The following is a 16,210-nucleotide window of genomic DNA, read 5'->3' on the forward strand; positions in this document are numbered from 1 at the left end:
AATTTCTATGCTACTAAAAAAGAAAAAAAAAAGCCCACTTTTTTTTTTCTTTTTTTTTTTTTTTTTTTTTTTTTTGAGACCGTGCATCCCTCTGTCATCCAGGCTGGAGTCCAATGGTGCAATCTTGGCTCACTGCAACCTCCACCTCCCAGGTTGAAGCAAGTCTCTTGCCTCAGCCTCCCAAGTAGCTGAGACTACATGCGCCTGCCAACACACCCAACTAATTTTCATATTTTTAGAGGAGATGGGATTTTACCATATTGGCCAGGCTAGTCTCAAACTCCTGGCCTCAAGTGATTTGCCCGCATCAGCCTCTCAAAGTGCTGGAATTACAGGCATGAACCACTGTCCTGGCCTGAAAAGCCCACTTTTATATATATATATATTTTTTTAAATCAACTGATTATGCTGGGGGCAGTGGCTCACACCTATAATCCCAGCACTTTGGGAGGCTGAGGCATGTGGATCGCTTATTTTTATTTTCCTTACACAGGGTCTCGCTCTGTTGTCCAGGCTGGAGTGCAGTGGCTCATTCATGGCTCACTGCAGCCTTGAACTCCTGGGCTCAAGTGATCCTCCCGCCTCAGCCTCCCGAGTAGCTGGGACTACAGGCATGTGCCACCAAACCCAGCTGTTACTTTTTAAAAGACAGGTTCTGAGTATTCTACATATGTTAATTCATTTATGCATCCCAGTAGCCCTGGGATGAAAATACTGTTATTATCTCCATGTTACGAACAGAGAATCTGAAGCTTACTTAAATTAAGGAGCTTGTCGAAGGTGATGGGACTTGTTGGAGCAGAGCTGGGATTCAGTCTTGGCCAGTCTGATACCACAGTTCATCTCTAAAACAGGAGTCAGCACACTGCAAACCATAGGCCAAGTCTGGCCTGATGCCTCTTTTTATAAATAAAGTTTTATTGGAACACAGGCACTGTTGTTCATTTACATGGTGTACGTGGCTGCTTTTGTGTGACAACAGCATTTGAGCAGTTGTGGATAACTGGAGTGGTGGAGGGTAGAGTCATCCTCTTTAAAATGTGAGCCCCCAGAGTGGGAACTTCCAAACTGAGATCTCAATCCCCAGAGTGAGCTTGTTGCTGAGAAATTTGTAGTTTAGTCAGCTCCCCAAATACCCACTATCTCTGCTTTGACCTGAACAGAGGATGACAAAGAAACCTATCTCCTTTCTGGCGTGAAAATATTTCCTTCCCCTTCAAAATGAGTCTAGAAGAGTTCAGCGAGGGGAATGACAGCTGAAGGTGTTCTGTGTGGTGCTTGGCACCCAGTCAACACTCAGCAAACGTCCCCTTCCTTCCGACACCTGCCCTTGCCACCTGCTGGACCAAAATTGGCCACCTGCCTGAACTTGCAAAGGTTTGTATATCATGGACACAATGCTTTATGCTTTAAAACCGACATTGACATTTCATATAACAAAGTGAAGGTTGGAAGTAAGTTTCACAACTCAGAATAAACTGTTTGGGTCCAGCTGATGAGTGCGGGGGTGGGGGGTGCAGCGAGGGGAATGTGCTAGGTCAGCCAGGTCAGCCATTCCATTATAGTTGAGGCAGTGAATTATCTTCCTTTGTCCAGAAGACCAAGGTGGAGGGCAAAAGGGGAATGAGCACTCAAGTGAGTGGGAGCAGAATGCTTGCCTGGGCAGCCTCTGGATGACTCTTTCCAAGACTGTCAGTTTTGGTCCCTCCACCCATCCAACACCAGCATTAAAAGCCTAATCTTTAACCAGGCTCTGAGCCATTTGCCTGACACTGAAAAACAGCTGAGTTTTCCTGCCAAATATATATCCACATTTTTTTATAGACATAAATCACCTTCAAGCCACTTCTCCTCTCTGCAGTTAAGGTTACTAAATCTGCCCAGCACTTTTGTTCTTTAGAAGAACATAGACTTCATGGTTAGACTGGGCTTTAAGTCTCTGATCCATTCTACTAACTGTGTGACCTTGAGAAAAACTTTTAACCTCTCTGAGCCTCAGTCTTATCATTTGCAATAACAGTACTTACCAATTTCATCCACCTGTATAACAAATATTTGAGTGCCTATTGTATGCCAGGCACTGTGAAGAGCTATAAATTTCACAGCAAATAAGACAGACAAGATCCTTATCCTTGTGCATCTTACCATCTAATAGAAGGCGCTGCAATAATCAAGTAAATAAATACTCAAGATTGTTACAGATGATGATAAATGATATGAAGGGGATATAGAGGGTGATGTAATAGAGTGAGCCACTTAAGTGACATTAAGGGAAGACCTGAAGTATGAGAATGAGCAATAGCCATGGGAAGAGCTGTTAATGGTATCAAGCTGCGGGAACATTGAGTACAAAGGTATGGGGATGGGAAAAGAAGTGTTGTTTTAGGGCCAGGCGCGGTGGCTCATGCCTGTAATACCAACTCTTTGGGAGGCCAAGGCAGGCAGATCACTTGAGGTCAGGAGTACAAGACCAGCCTGGCCAACATGGTGAAACCCCGTCTCTACTAAAAAAAAAAAAAAAGTACAAAAATTAGCCGGGTATGGTGGTGTGCGCCTGTAATCCCAGATACTTGGGAAGCTGAGGTGGGAGAATTGCTTGAACCCAGGAGGTTGTGGTGGGTGAACCGAGACTGCGCCACTACACTCCAGCCTGGGCAACAGAGCAAGACTCCATCTCAAAAAACAAAGAAAAAAAAAGTTGTTTTAGGAACAGACAGTAGTATAGTGTCAAGAGGCAAGGTGGCATGAGATGAGGTCGGGGAGGGAGGCAGAGGCCCAATTGCATGGGCTTCATGCATCATGGTAAGGACTTTAGATTTTGTTCTAATCAGGGTGGGAAGTCAGTAAAAGAATTGTACAGAGTTCATATTTTCTTTTCCTTTTTTTTTTTAATCTCCGAGACAGGGTCTGGCTCTGTCACCCACGCTGGAGTGCTGTGGTGTGATCATGGCTTCCTGCAGCCTTCACCTCCTGGGGGCAAGGAATCCTCCTCACTCAGCCTTCCGAGTAGCTGGGACTACAGGCATGTGCAATGGCACCTGGCTATTTTTAATTTTTAGAAATAAGGTCTCACTATGCTACCCAGGCTGGTCTCAAACTTCTGGCCTCAGACAATCCTCCTGCCTGAGCCTCCCAAGGTGCTGAGATTACAGGCATGAGCCACCATGCCCAGCCGTGATTCATGTCTTGAAAAGATTGGTTTTGTTGCTTTGTGAAAAGATTATAAGAAACAAGAGAGGCCACGGTTATTGTAAAGATTACCTGAAGTTACAAACGTAAAGTAATGAGCACAGCCCCTGATGCATGTAAATTCTCTGAATGATAGTTGTTCTGGAAAGTCTAAGCCTGTCCTGTCCAGTATACCAGCCATTCACCACATGTGATTACTGAGCATCTGGAATGTGGCTAGTGCAACCAAAGTCTTAAATTTCTCGTTTTATTTAATTTTAATTAATTTAAATTTAAAAACTGATACTCAATTCGGTTACTGGGAAGCATGTTTGAAAAAACTTAGATATATGAATCAATTTTTTAAAGTACAGATTTTATGAAATGTGAACACAGACTCAAGTATTTTGGAAGAAAATTTGATGTCCAAATTGAGATATACTATAAAATACGCACATGACCCCAAAGACTTAGTAAGAAAAAGAGAATGTAAAATAACTTGTTACAGCTGGGCATGGTGGCTCACGCCAGTAATCCTAGCACTTTGGGAGGCTGAGGCGGGCAGATCACCTGAGGTCAGGAGTTCAAGAGCAGCCTGGCCAACATGGCGAAACCCTGTCTCTACTAAAAATACAAAAAGTTAGCCGGGAATGGTGGTGCATGCATGTAATCCCAGCTACTCGGGAGGCTGAGACAGGAGAATCACTTGAACCCAGGAGCTGGAGGTTGCAGTGAGCCAAGATTGTGCCACTGCCCTCCAGTCTGGGTGACAGAATGAGTGAGACTCCATCTCAAAAAAAAAAAAAGAAAACTTGATAACATTTTTACACTGATCACATGCCCAAGGGATATTTTAGACATATTCTCTTAAATAAAACATTAATTGCATTTAATAATAGTAAATATTAAATTAATTTTACTTATTTTACTGTTTTTAATGCCGATACTAGAAAATTTAAAATTCGACCAGGTATAATGGCTCACACCTATAAGCCCAGCACTTTGGGAGGCCAAGGCTGGAGGATACCTTGAGGCCAGGAAATCAAGACCAACCTGGTAAAAATAGCAAGCCCCTCTCTCTACAAAAAAAAGAAAAAAAGAAAAAAGAAAAGAGGCACGACGGCATTCGCCTGCAGTCCCAGTTGCTTGGGAGGCTGAAGTGAGAGGATAGCTTGAACCCAGGATGTCGAGGCTGCAGTGAGCTATGACTGTGCCACTGCACTACAGCCTGGGTGACAGAGTAAGACCCTGTCACAAAATACAGATAAAGTAATAAAACATGTGTGGCCCAGTACAGTGGCTCATGCATGTAATCACAGCATTTTGGGAGGCTGACATGAGAGGATCACTTGAGGCCAGGAGTTTGAGGCTGCAGTGAGCTAGAATTATGCCATTGCACTCAGCCTGGGTGACACAGTGAGATCCTATCTCTAATAAATAAATAAATAACATATGTGGTTCACATTGTATTTCTATTGGGCATGCTGATCTAAGGGAAAACAAAAATGTAGACATATAAATGCACAGAATGCTAATTCTTGATTATGTCTCATCAGAAATTTTAATTCAAAGATTGGAACTGGGAAACAAAAGCATCTTTTGGAAACACTGCAGGAATGCATAATCTACATCTTAATTATTTATTTATTTTTATTTTATTTTATTTTATATTTTGTTTGAGACAGAGTCTCACTCTGTTGCCCAGGCTGGAGGGCAGTCGCGTGGTCTCAATTGACTGAAACTTCTGCCTCCCAGGTTCAAGTGATTCTTGTGCCTCAGCCTCCCGAGTAGCTGGGATTATAGGCCTGCGTCACCACATCCAGCTAATTTTTGTAATTTTAGTAGAGGCGGGGTTCCACTATGTTGGCCAGGCTGGTCTTGAACTCCTGGCCTCAAGCAATACTACTGCCTCCGCCTCCCAAAGTGCTGGATTACAGACATAAGCCGCCATGCCCGTCTTTATTTATTTTTATGTACATCTCACTCTCAAGGAGTTATTTTAGCATGCCTGACTGTTCCTGGATTTTAGACCCTCTTTTGGCAAACTCAAGAAGCGCAACCCCAGGGGAAATAGAGAGAATGGATCTCAGGACTTAGAGGGTCCCAGAATGTAAGGTTTTATCCCCAAAACCACTGGGCTCAATACCCTATGGTAGTAGTATATCTACTTTGAGCATGGAAAGGACTGAGTCAGTCTAGCATAAGTGTAAATCGCTAACTCCAGGGAATGTAGTTGCACAGAGTTTCCCAAAAGTTTGCACAGTATATGCATAAGTCACTAGGGAGGCAGGAGTGATTTCTGTCTCTGCCTGCAGACTTCCTGCAAAGCAATTTATTTTAAGTTAAAAATAAATTTTTTTTATATAAACACGTGCCAGGGCCTGCACTAAGTGTTGTAGGTTTCTTATCTCTTTTATTTATTTATTTAGAGATGGAGTCTTGCTCTTGTCACCTAGGCTGTAGTGCAGTGGCACGATCTCGGCTCACTGCAGCCTCCACCTCCCAGGTTCAAGCGATTCTCCTTCCTTAGCCTCCCAAGCAGCTGGGATTACAGGCACGTGCCACCATGCCCTGTTAATTTTTGTATTTTTAGTAGAGACGGGGTTTCACCATGTTGGCCAGGCTGGTCTCGAACTCCTGACCTCAGGTGATCCACCCACCTTGGCCTGCCAAAGTGCTGGGATTACAGGTGTGAGTCACTGTGCCCAGCCTCAGGTTTGTTATCTCTTTTAAGCCTCAAGAAACTTTATGAGGCATAAGTATCACTATTTACATCCATACTATATTACCGAGATTTGATGGCTTGTCCAAGATCACATATGTGGTAATAGACAGTCTGATTCCAGAATCTATGCTCTTTTTTTTTTTTTTTTTTTTTTTTGAGACGGAGTCTCGCTCTGTCACCCAGGCTGGAGTGCAGTGGCCGGATCTCAGCTCACTGCAAGCTCCGCCTCCCGGGTTTACGCCATTCTCCGGCCTCAGCCTCCCGAGTAGCTGGGACTACAGGCGCCCGCCACCTCACCCGGCTAGTTTTTTGTATTTCTTAATAGAGACGGGGTTTCACCGTGTTAGCCAGGATGGTCTCGATCTCCTGACCTCGTGATCCGCCCGTCTCGGCCTCCCAAAGTGCTGGGATTACAGGCTTGAGCCACCGCGCCCGGCCAGAATCTATGCTCTTAACAACCATACTAGACAGCAACCCAGTTGTCATGCTAGTGACCCAAAAGACCACCCTTGAGGAAGAGACTCCTTCTCTTTTATCCTTCATTATTACCAGTTACGCTGAGACCTGCTCATTTCTTCCTAATCCCTATCCTGTTTCCAGCACAGAGCTGGCCACAAAATAAGTGGGCAACACCTTACTGATTGAGTGATAGACATGTGTCATTAAGAAACCACTGAGCTGCTCCCCGCCAACAAAAAAACACTGAGGGAAACTGGTTCTTTTGCTACTTTCTCGATTTATTGCTATACCCACCACTGGACCTAGTACGATGCCCAGCGTGTATTCATTAGTCAATAATTTATGTTCAGCACTGATTCTTTCAACAAACTTGAGTGCTCAGTTCCTTATCTGGGGGGTGTGAATGAAAGCTTCACAAACACTGCCACTATTAATAATAGTAGTAGTAGTCATTAACAATAGTAATAAAAAATCACTATTAGTAGTTAATAATGGTAATATCTGTGAGATCTTCATTAATAGTAATAATGATTACGATAACAGCAAACATTTATTGAGTACTTACGGTGCTAGGTGCTATTAATATTAAAGTGGCTGGATGCAGTGGTTCACTCCTGTAATCCCAGCACTTTGGGAGGCCAAGGCGGGCAGATTGCTTGAGCTCAGGAGTTTGAGACCAGCTTGGGCAACATGGCAAAATCCCATCTTCACAAAAAATACAAAAATGAGTCAGGTGTGGTAGTGAGCGCCTATAATCAGTCCTAGCTACTCGGCAGGCTGGGGTGGCAAGGCTTGCTTGAGCCCAGTCAAGGCTGTAGTGAGCCAAGATTGCGCCACTGTACTCCAGCCTGGGTGACAGAGCGAGAACCTGCCTCAAAACAAATTTTAAGTATTTTTTCTATCTTGAGGATTTCATTTTCTGTGTTTTAGATAAGACATGACACCATTTAATTCTTACAACCACCCTATAATTCCAAAAGTGTCAGTATCTACTTACTCAACTCAGAGAGCTGAGTGGCCAGTGTTTTGGCCATAAATTTCTGGCCAGTGTTTTGGCCATAAAGTTCACTGATCCCTTACAACTGTAAACAGGGCAAACATGGTCTCTGGCCAGGGAAAATACAAACAGAACCACCCTCTGAATCAAAAACATTTCTTGTCCTTTTACAGGATAGTTGTAAGGACTAAGAAACAAAATCTTCATGTTTCCAGGAATAGATGAATTGGCTTCCATCATTATAAATGTGTTTCTTGCTTTATGTTCTATATATACTTAAATAGCATCCAACTACTTATTGTTCCTAAAAATGCTTCTGATATTTGTATGCTCCAGATTCCATGTCCTTCTACCTATCCTGGTTTTTTTGCCCCCCGCCCCCACTAAGTGAACTATTCTTCTTTATACAGCCTAACTCGAGTACCCTGTTAGTGAAGACCTACCAAATTGGGTCAGTTGCACTTTGGTTCCTTTTGGCATAAAAAGAAAGGCAGATTGCTCTTTTTTCGGGCTCAGTAACTTCTTTATTTTCCTTCTCCACTCCCCCACTAGTCTGTGAGCTCCTGATGATGGGGAAGGGCAAGGACTGTGTCTTATTAGGCTTTCTGTCCCCAGCTACTGGCGCAAGGCCTGCCATATAATATTATTGTTGCTAATATTCATTAAACACTGTGCCAAGCCTTGTGCTCCTTATCTTCTAGATATTTTTTTCTCCCCTGCCCTGTGCTCCTTGTCTTCTAGATATTTTTTTCTCCCAACAAGCTTGTGAGTAGGTACCACTGTTACCCATCCCAATTTTTACATATGAGGTGAATATATACATTAAAAAGTTGGCTGGGCCCTGTGGCTCACATCCATAATTCTTGCATGTTAGGAGGCTGAGCCGGGAGGATTGTTTGAGCCCAGGAGTTTGAAACCAGCCTGGGAAATGTGAGAACTTGTCTCTTAAAAAAAAAAAAGTAAAATAAAAACCTTAGAAGCGTAAGTAACTGGTCCCAAAATCACACTTCTACTCAAGTGGCAGAGCCTGAATTAGAACTCAATAATCAAATAAGCCACCTAAAGCATTTTTCACAGCATGTGGTGCTTAATAAGCATATAGTCTGTGAATATTAGCAATGGGAATTATTGTTCAAAGTTGTACAGCTCGTAAAGAAAGCTGAGACTGTAACTCAAGTTTTATGTATTTACTTTCTTATTTATTTAGCTCCAAAGTTTACAGCCTTTCCATTATACCAGAATTGAATTAACAGGGCCTCTAACCATTTGTTTTTGTTTTTGTTTTTGTTTTTTTAATATAGACAGAGTCTCCCTCTGTCCATATTTTTTTTTTAATATAGACAGAGGGAGACTTCAGGCCGAAGTGCAGTGTCGTGATCACAGCTCACTGCAGCCTCTGACTCCTAGGTTCAAGGATCCTCCCACCTCAGCCTCCTGAGCAGCTGATACTACAGATATGCGCCACTGTGCCCAGCTAATTTGTACACACATACACACACATACACACACATATGTATACATAGAGATGGGTTTTTGCCATGTTGCTCAGGCTGGTCTCGAACTCCTGGCCTCAAGAGATCCTCCCATGTCCACCTTCCAAAGTGCTGGGATTACAGGCATGAGCCACCACACTCAGCCTCCATTTATACTTTTTAGATTCTGGGTGTATTTTTTAAAATTCAGAAATATTAAAACCAAAAATATGATATATTTTTTATGTTTTCTTTTAATATATAAAGCTTTCAACTTACAAAAAATATAACTGTATGCATAACCTCATTTACATGGAAATTCAAAAACCAAGTTTCATACTCTCTGAAAAAGTCTCTTCCAGCTATCTATCTCTGCAATAGGTTCTGTGAATTACAGAAAACGAATTAATCTGCTGTCATTGCTGGTTACCTGTCTGGCTACCTTGAGGATGGGTACTATATTTCAATTCTGTGATCCCAGCACAATGCCCAGTGTCTAATAAACATTCAATGAACATTTCTCGAATTAATGTATAAGACAACCACTTTTGGTCTCAGGGTTCCCTTACAGTCTTAAATATTATTGGCCGGGTGCGGTGGCTCAAGCCTATAATCCCAGCACTTTGGGAGGCCGAGACGGGTGGATCACGAGGTCTGGAGATCGAGACCATCCTGGCTAACACAGTGAAACCCCGTCTTTACTAAAAAAAGTACAAAAAACTAGCCGGGCGAGGAGACGGGCGCCTGTAGTCCCAGCTACTCGGGAGGCTGAGGCAGGAGAATGGCGTGAACCCGGGAGGCGGAGCTTGCAGTGAGCTGAGATCCGGCCACTGCACTCCAGCCTGGGCGACAGAGCGAGACTCCGTCTCAAAAAATGTATATATATATATATATATATATATATATATATATATATATAAAATTGAGGTTAGTCGGAGTGCAGTGGTGTTTACAACTAACTGATCACAACCAATTACAGATCTTTTTGTTTCCTCTCTACTCCCACTGTCTGACTTGGCTAGCCCTTAAAAAATAAAATATAAAAAAGGGCCGGGCGCGGTGGCTCACGCCTATAATCCCAGCACTCTGGGAGGCCGAGAGGGAGGATCGTTTGAGCCCAAGAGTTCAAGACCAGCCCGAGCAACATAGTGAAACTCCGTCTCTACTAAAAATACAAAAAATTAGCTGGGCGTGGTGGCGCGCACCTGTGGTCCCCGTTACTCGGAAGGCTGAGGCAAGAGAATCGCTTGAGCACAGGAGGTTGACGCTGCAGTGAGTGGAGGCTGTGATTGCACCACTGCACTCCAGCATGGGCGACAGACTGACACTCTGTCTCAAAAATAAATTTAATTAATTAATTAATTAATAGTGAAACGAACACCACAGAGACATACTTCCTTTTGTCCTTTTTTCTCTTCTGCAGAGTAACGCGAAGTCTTGCCGTAACCCAAGATGGCAACCATCTCTCAAATGTCACTCCGTACAATGACGTCACACAGCGACCATGCCTTTCCTCCCTGAGAGTTTCGCTACATTTCCCAAGATGCTTTGCCGATAGCGACGCTATTAGTCGTCATCGACGGAAGCGCACCTGACTGAGCGGAAGTAGAAGATCTCTGAGGCTAAGAAGGTGGAGACTGGAGAAGCTGTGAGGTTGTAAGTAACCCCGTGGGTCTAAGCGTCTTGGCTGTGAGGAACGAAGCTAGGGAATAATCTGCTGGAAGCGCGAGGCGTCGCTTCCCTAACCCTAGGAGCTCAGACTCCTGTGTTCTTCCAGTAGACCTGGGAGCGAAGAGAAATAAGACATTGCTGTGGAGGCGAAGTCTCCGTATTAAGGTCTTGCTGGTTTTTAAGTTTTCTTGGAACATACTAGGGCGAATTCAGACTCTTGTCGTGACACAAGGGTCGTTGGCGTGATTTTGCTGCGACTAGAGCAATTTACATTTTTGCAAATCTCTAGCAAATTTTTGCAAATATCTGGGCTGCTGATGCTCTGACTCAGCTTCTACAGCAGTGGTTCGCAATTGGCTGCACGTCAGAATCACCTGGGATGAAAAAAAAAACAACTCTGATGCCCTTGCTTGACGCCACACTAATAAATCAGAGTTTGGTTAGGGTCTGAGCAGTGGTATTTTCTAAATCTCTAGTGTTCTGTTGGGCAGCTAGGGTTCAGAGTCACCCTTTCTGATGCCTGACTCTGACCCCCACGGTGATTCTGATTCGAGTCACCTGCGCGAAGGTTCCCTTTCCACTGTAAGCTGCGTGGGCTCTACTACACGCATTTGGGTTAAAGTGATCACAGTTTTGGCACGGATTTTATTTTGAGGTACACTAGAAACGTATTCTTGGGTTTCCTGTGGTGGTGCTAAAAAGACGGACCATAGTTTCTTACTCGTGTCTTGGTTATTCATTCTGAATGAAAATTAGGGCTGCTTCCTTTTTCTTGTCACTGTTTTAGTTTCTGCCTAATTTTTGCTATATAAACAGAACGCGAACGGTGGAACGTGGAAGAGTCACATTAAAAACGGCTTCTTTTGTTGCTTATTAGAAGTTCTGGGCCGGGCGCGGTGGCTCACGCCTGTAATCCCAACACTTTGGGAGGCCGAGGCGGATGGATCACGAGGTCAGGGGTTCCAGACCAGCCTGGCCAAGATGGTGAAACCCCGTCTCTACTAAAACTACAAAAATTAGCCGGTGGCGCGGTGGCAGGCGCCTGTAATCCCAGCTACTCGGGAGGCTGAGGCAGGAGAATCGCTTGAACCCGGACGCAGTGGTTGCAGTGAGCTGAGATCGTGCCACTGCATTCCAGCCTGGGTGACAGAGTGAGACTGCGTCTCAAAAAAAAAAAAAGTCTAGTACCAGATTTGATCAGGAAAGGGGTCTCAGTTAAAATGACATTTGACATTATTTTTACTTATAATCTATATTTTTAAATAATGAATTCCAGTGAAAGGAAGTTACGGTGTGTTTTTTGGCTGTAATGCAGAGGTTTGTTTAGGTTTAAAACAGAACTTTTAAAAATATAAGCACCATTACATAGCAGTTGTTTTGTTTTGTTTACCCCCAGCTTTAGCGTCACCTCCCTCACTGGACAGCATGGGGGAGAAGTCAGAGAACTGTAGGGTTCCAGAGGATCTGTTCAATGGTTTGAAGGTTACAGATACTCAGGAAGCCGAGTGTGCTGGCCTTCCAGTTCCTGATCCCAAAAGTCAGCATTCCCAGAGTAAGCTGCTCAGGGATGATGAGGCGCATCTCCAGGAGGACCAGGGAGAAGAGGAGTGTTTTCATGATTGCAGTGCCTCATTTGAGGAGGAGCCAGGAGCGGACAAGATAGAGAACAAATCTAATGAAGATGTGAATTCCTCTGAACTAGATGAAGAATACCTAATAGAACTGGAAAAAAACATGTCGGATGAAGAGAAACAGGTAATTATTTTATTTACTGTGCAAGAGCTGCCACTTACACTGCATTTTAAAATGTGATCGATACTGTATCGTAGACCACCTCATCTCTGGTAAAGAATAACTTGCCCTTTTGTCTTTTTATGGCTTTAGTAGTGTAGGATCTGAGATAAACCGGTGGCATGACAGGGAAACACTGAGTGTGTCTGCTTAGCAAAGAAATTTTCATTATTTTCTGTGAACCTTGAGTTATGTTCATCTTGTACTTCAGGAGTCTGTAACATAACAGTCTTTTTGTTTATTTTCAAAATGTATATATACTTTTTAGTTTTCTGTTATAACCTTTTCTGTGGTTGGCTGCTGAAATTTCTGTAATGAACATTTTTATGTTTATGCTACATTTATGTTTATGAACATTTCCTGTTTATGCTAATCCCTTGTTAGCAAAATATTACTGCCTGAATATCTTGGTGGAGTTTTGGTTGCGGAGGTCTTAAGGAACAGAATTGTGTATGATTATAGCTAGCTATCGTTTGTTGAATGCCTACAATGTGCCATCCACTGACTTAAAATGTTACTTGTGCTTTCATTAATCCTCACAACATGCCTATGAAATATGTACTGTTATTTCCCCTAAGGAAACAACTTGGAGTGGTGAAGTAATTAGCTGAAGATCAAATGCCTAATGAATTGCAAAACTGATTCTCAAATCAAATCTGTTTGATTCCAAAGCCAGAGTCTAATGTAGAATGTAATAACAAAATATCTGTCTTCCTACAAAACAGATAGACTAATAAAATGTACAATCTCCTGTTTCTTTGCTCTGGGGCCACACCCTTAACTGAGCAAGCCTTCACTTTTGGAGACTGAAGTCCTGCTGTCCTACCTCCTTCTGATTGCACAAGCAAGGTAGTCTCTGAAGAGTTACTGTAATAGCTTCAGTTTGTCTACAAAGAACTTGAATGAGATTGTAGTTTATGCCACTAACGAGCTCACTCACTGAACAGGTTGTGATACATTGGTAATGAGTTGAGAGAATTAATGCGCAGCCTAAGCCTAACAGTGGGGGGGGGGGGAAGGTAGCCTGGGGTGGGAAGGAGCATCTTCTCTTTCGCTGTCTCCTTAGACACCTTTCATTATCAAATCAGTTAGCTTTCATGTGAACGTGTTCGCTTTTGTGCTAGTGTGCGCCACCAGAACAGGAGGAAAAAGGGGCAAAACTGAGCCAAGTTCATAAACTATCAAGCAAATACAGCTCAAAAAAATTAAGTACTGCTCCATAACAGTATAGCAGGTTTCAGGCTTTTTAGAAACACTGATTATACATCTACGTTAAAAAGATAGCAGTGCTTTTCTGTTACCTTAATATATTTTGCCCTAAAATTATATTAATTTTCTAGTGCCCTCTGGATTTGACAGTTGAATGGCTTGGCTCAAGGTGTCACAAAGTCTGATCCCCACCTCTAATTTAGTAAAGCCTGTTTTGTGTCTCCTAGGCCAGAAAATCATACTTTCAGTTCCATAAATACTTTTGGGATTTTTTTTTTTTTTTTTTTTTTTTTTTTTAAGACAGGATCTCGCTGTGTCATCCAGGCTGGAGTGCAGTGATGTGATCACGGCTCACTGCAGTTTCAACCTCCTGGGCTCAAGTGGATCCTCCCACCTCAGCCTCCTGAGTAGCTGGGACAACAGGCATGCACCACCCTACCCGGCTAATTTTTATGGGTGTTTTGATAGAGGCGGTGTCTCACCGCGTTGCCCAGGCTGGTCTCCAACTGCTGGGCTCAAGCTATCATCCCATTTTGGCCTCCCAAAGTGCTGGGATTACAGGCGTGAACCACCACACCTAGCCAGGATAATTATTTTTATTGCCTGTAAGTCATATTCTAAGTAGAACAATACTTTCTTTCACTTTTTTCGCTCCTTTTAAAAATTGAGATATAATTTAGTGAAACAGTAGATCAGTTCTCATGTGTAGAATGCAATGAGTTTGACAGTTGTATTCACCTGCGTAACTCACATTTCTATCAAGATAGAGAACATTTCCATCATGTCAGAAACTCCATTTGTGTGCTGTATCAGTCATTCCTTTCCCAACCACACCAGTCTCTGGTTAACCACTCTTCTGATTCCTGTCTCATAGGTGGTTTTTTTCCTGTTCCAGACTTTCGTATAAATATAATCAGACAGTAGTATTCATGTTTAAAACATAAATATTTTCTATTTATATATCAGTGTTTTTATAGCTAATTTGAAAATTTGTAAGAATATCTCGTAACAGTAACATACAGCAGTACTAGTCCTGTTATTTAGAGAAATGTAAGCCACTAACTCTACTTTAAGGAAATAACCTATGAGAGTACAGATTGCCTTCAGCTAACTGTGGTACTAATCTATTAGCTGTTTCTACGCTATTTTGATAAATATCTTTCCGAAATTTTCAAGAAGCCAGCAAAACAGATGAAGAAATGTCTTCTGCATATATGGTTTGGCTTTAATAGCTCATCAGGGACAGGATAGTATTATATTTGAATCTTTTAAAATAGATAAAGTTCAGATAGTTCAACAATGATTTAAAAAAACATAAATGGCCAAAAAATGTGAAAAGACTTTCAGCCTCATTAATAATAATAAAAAATACAAACTAAAACATTATGTCTCATCTATCAGATCAGAACATTGATCTGATGTTGACAAGAAGAGGATGCTGGAACTCATATACTCATGTTGGGAATGTAAATTGTTATATCACTTCGTGGGACACATACCAAATTTTTATGTGAAAATTTCTTTAGGTAGGGCTATCAATAGACTCTTCTACAATGATAGGAATGTTCTACATCCTGCACCATGCAATATGGTAGCTGCTGACTACATCAGGCTGTTGAGCACTATTACAGCTGAGAAACTGAATTTTATTTTAATTAATTTAAATAGTCACACAGGGTGGCTCACACCTATAATCCCAGCACTTTGGGAGGCTGAGGCGGGCAGATCACCTGACAGGAGTTCGACCTGAGACCTGCCTGGCCAACATAGTGAAACCCCATCTCTGCCAAAAATAAAAAAATTAGCCGGGCCTGGTGGCAGGCTCCTGTAATCCCAACCACTCAGGAGGATGAGGCAGGAGAATTGCTTGAACCCGGGACATGGAGGTTGCAGTGAGCCAAGATTGCGCCATTGCACTCCAGCCTGGGAGACAAGAGCGAAATTCCATCTCAGAAAGTAAATAAATAGTCACACAGGCCAGGCATAGTGGCTCATTCCTATAATCGCAGCACTTGGGAGGCTAAGGCTGAAGGATCACTTGAGCCCAGGAGTTTGAGACCAACCTGGGCAACAGAGTGAGACCCTGTCTTTCCAAAAAAAAAAAAATTTTTAATTAAAAAAATTTTTAAAGCCTTTAAAAATAAAAATAACCACATGTGGCACAAGCCTATAGCCCCACCACTCAGGAGGCTGAGGGAGGATCCCTGGAGCTTGGGAAGTTGAGGCTGCAGTGAGCCATGATCATGCCACTGCACCCCAGCCTGTGCAACAGTGAGAACTTGTCTCAAAATGAATAAATAAATAATTTTAAAATAAAATTGTCACATGTGGCTAGTAACTACCATATTGGACATGACAGCATTAACCCTGATTCTCTTGTAGCCATTTATTTCAAGGAAATTATCAGAAATATACACAAAATTATATACATAGATGTGTTGCAGCATCATTCATAATTTTGGAAAGCTAGACAATGTTAAACAGGGTATTTGTAGTATAGTAAATATATTTGGTCTTTGTCCCTGGTTCCTGTTACAGAGCCCCTAAAACCCTTGGAATTTTCTGATAGTGTATCTTCTGTTATTCTTAATGTACCCCTTTTGATAACATCTGAGTTCATCCTAATGAGATAACTTTTAGGGTGTGGCCTATCAATAGCCTAAGGATGGGGCCAGTCACCAAAAAGACTAAGTGATTAGGGGTTTAGAGGGTTGGAAC

General features: G+C 42.5%; 1 protein-coding gene across 3 annotated transcripts in view; it reads left to right on the top strand.

Annotated features, from left to right (window-relative positions):
• Positions 1 to 10,422: 10,422 nt before the first annotated feature.
• TTC1 (tetratricopeptide repeat domain 1) overlaps positions 10,423 to 16,210 on the top strand; it is a 56,090-nt gene continuing 50,302 nt past the window's right edge. Inside the window, exons 1-2 of one of the 3 annotated variants that reach the window (XM_015141273.3) lie at positions 10,423 to 10,477; positions 11,889 to 12,247. In XM_015141273.3, the coding sequence (XP_014996759.2) occupies positions 11,918 to 12,247 (330 nt within the window). In that variant the 5' untranslated portion in view covers positions 10,423 to 10,477; positions 11,889 to 11,917. 3 annotated transcript variants of the gene reach the window in all.

This window comes from Macaca mulatta, chromosome 6 (genome assembly GCF_049350105.2).
Source record: "Macaca mulatta isolate MMU2019108-1 chromosome 6, T2T-MMU8v2.0, whole genome shotgun sequence".
NCBI classification, from domain to species: Eukaryota; Metazoa; Chordata; class Mammalia; order Primates; family Cercopithecidae; genus Macaca; species Macaca mulatta.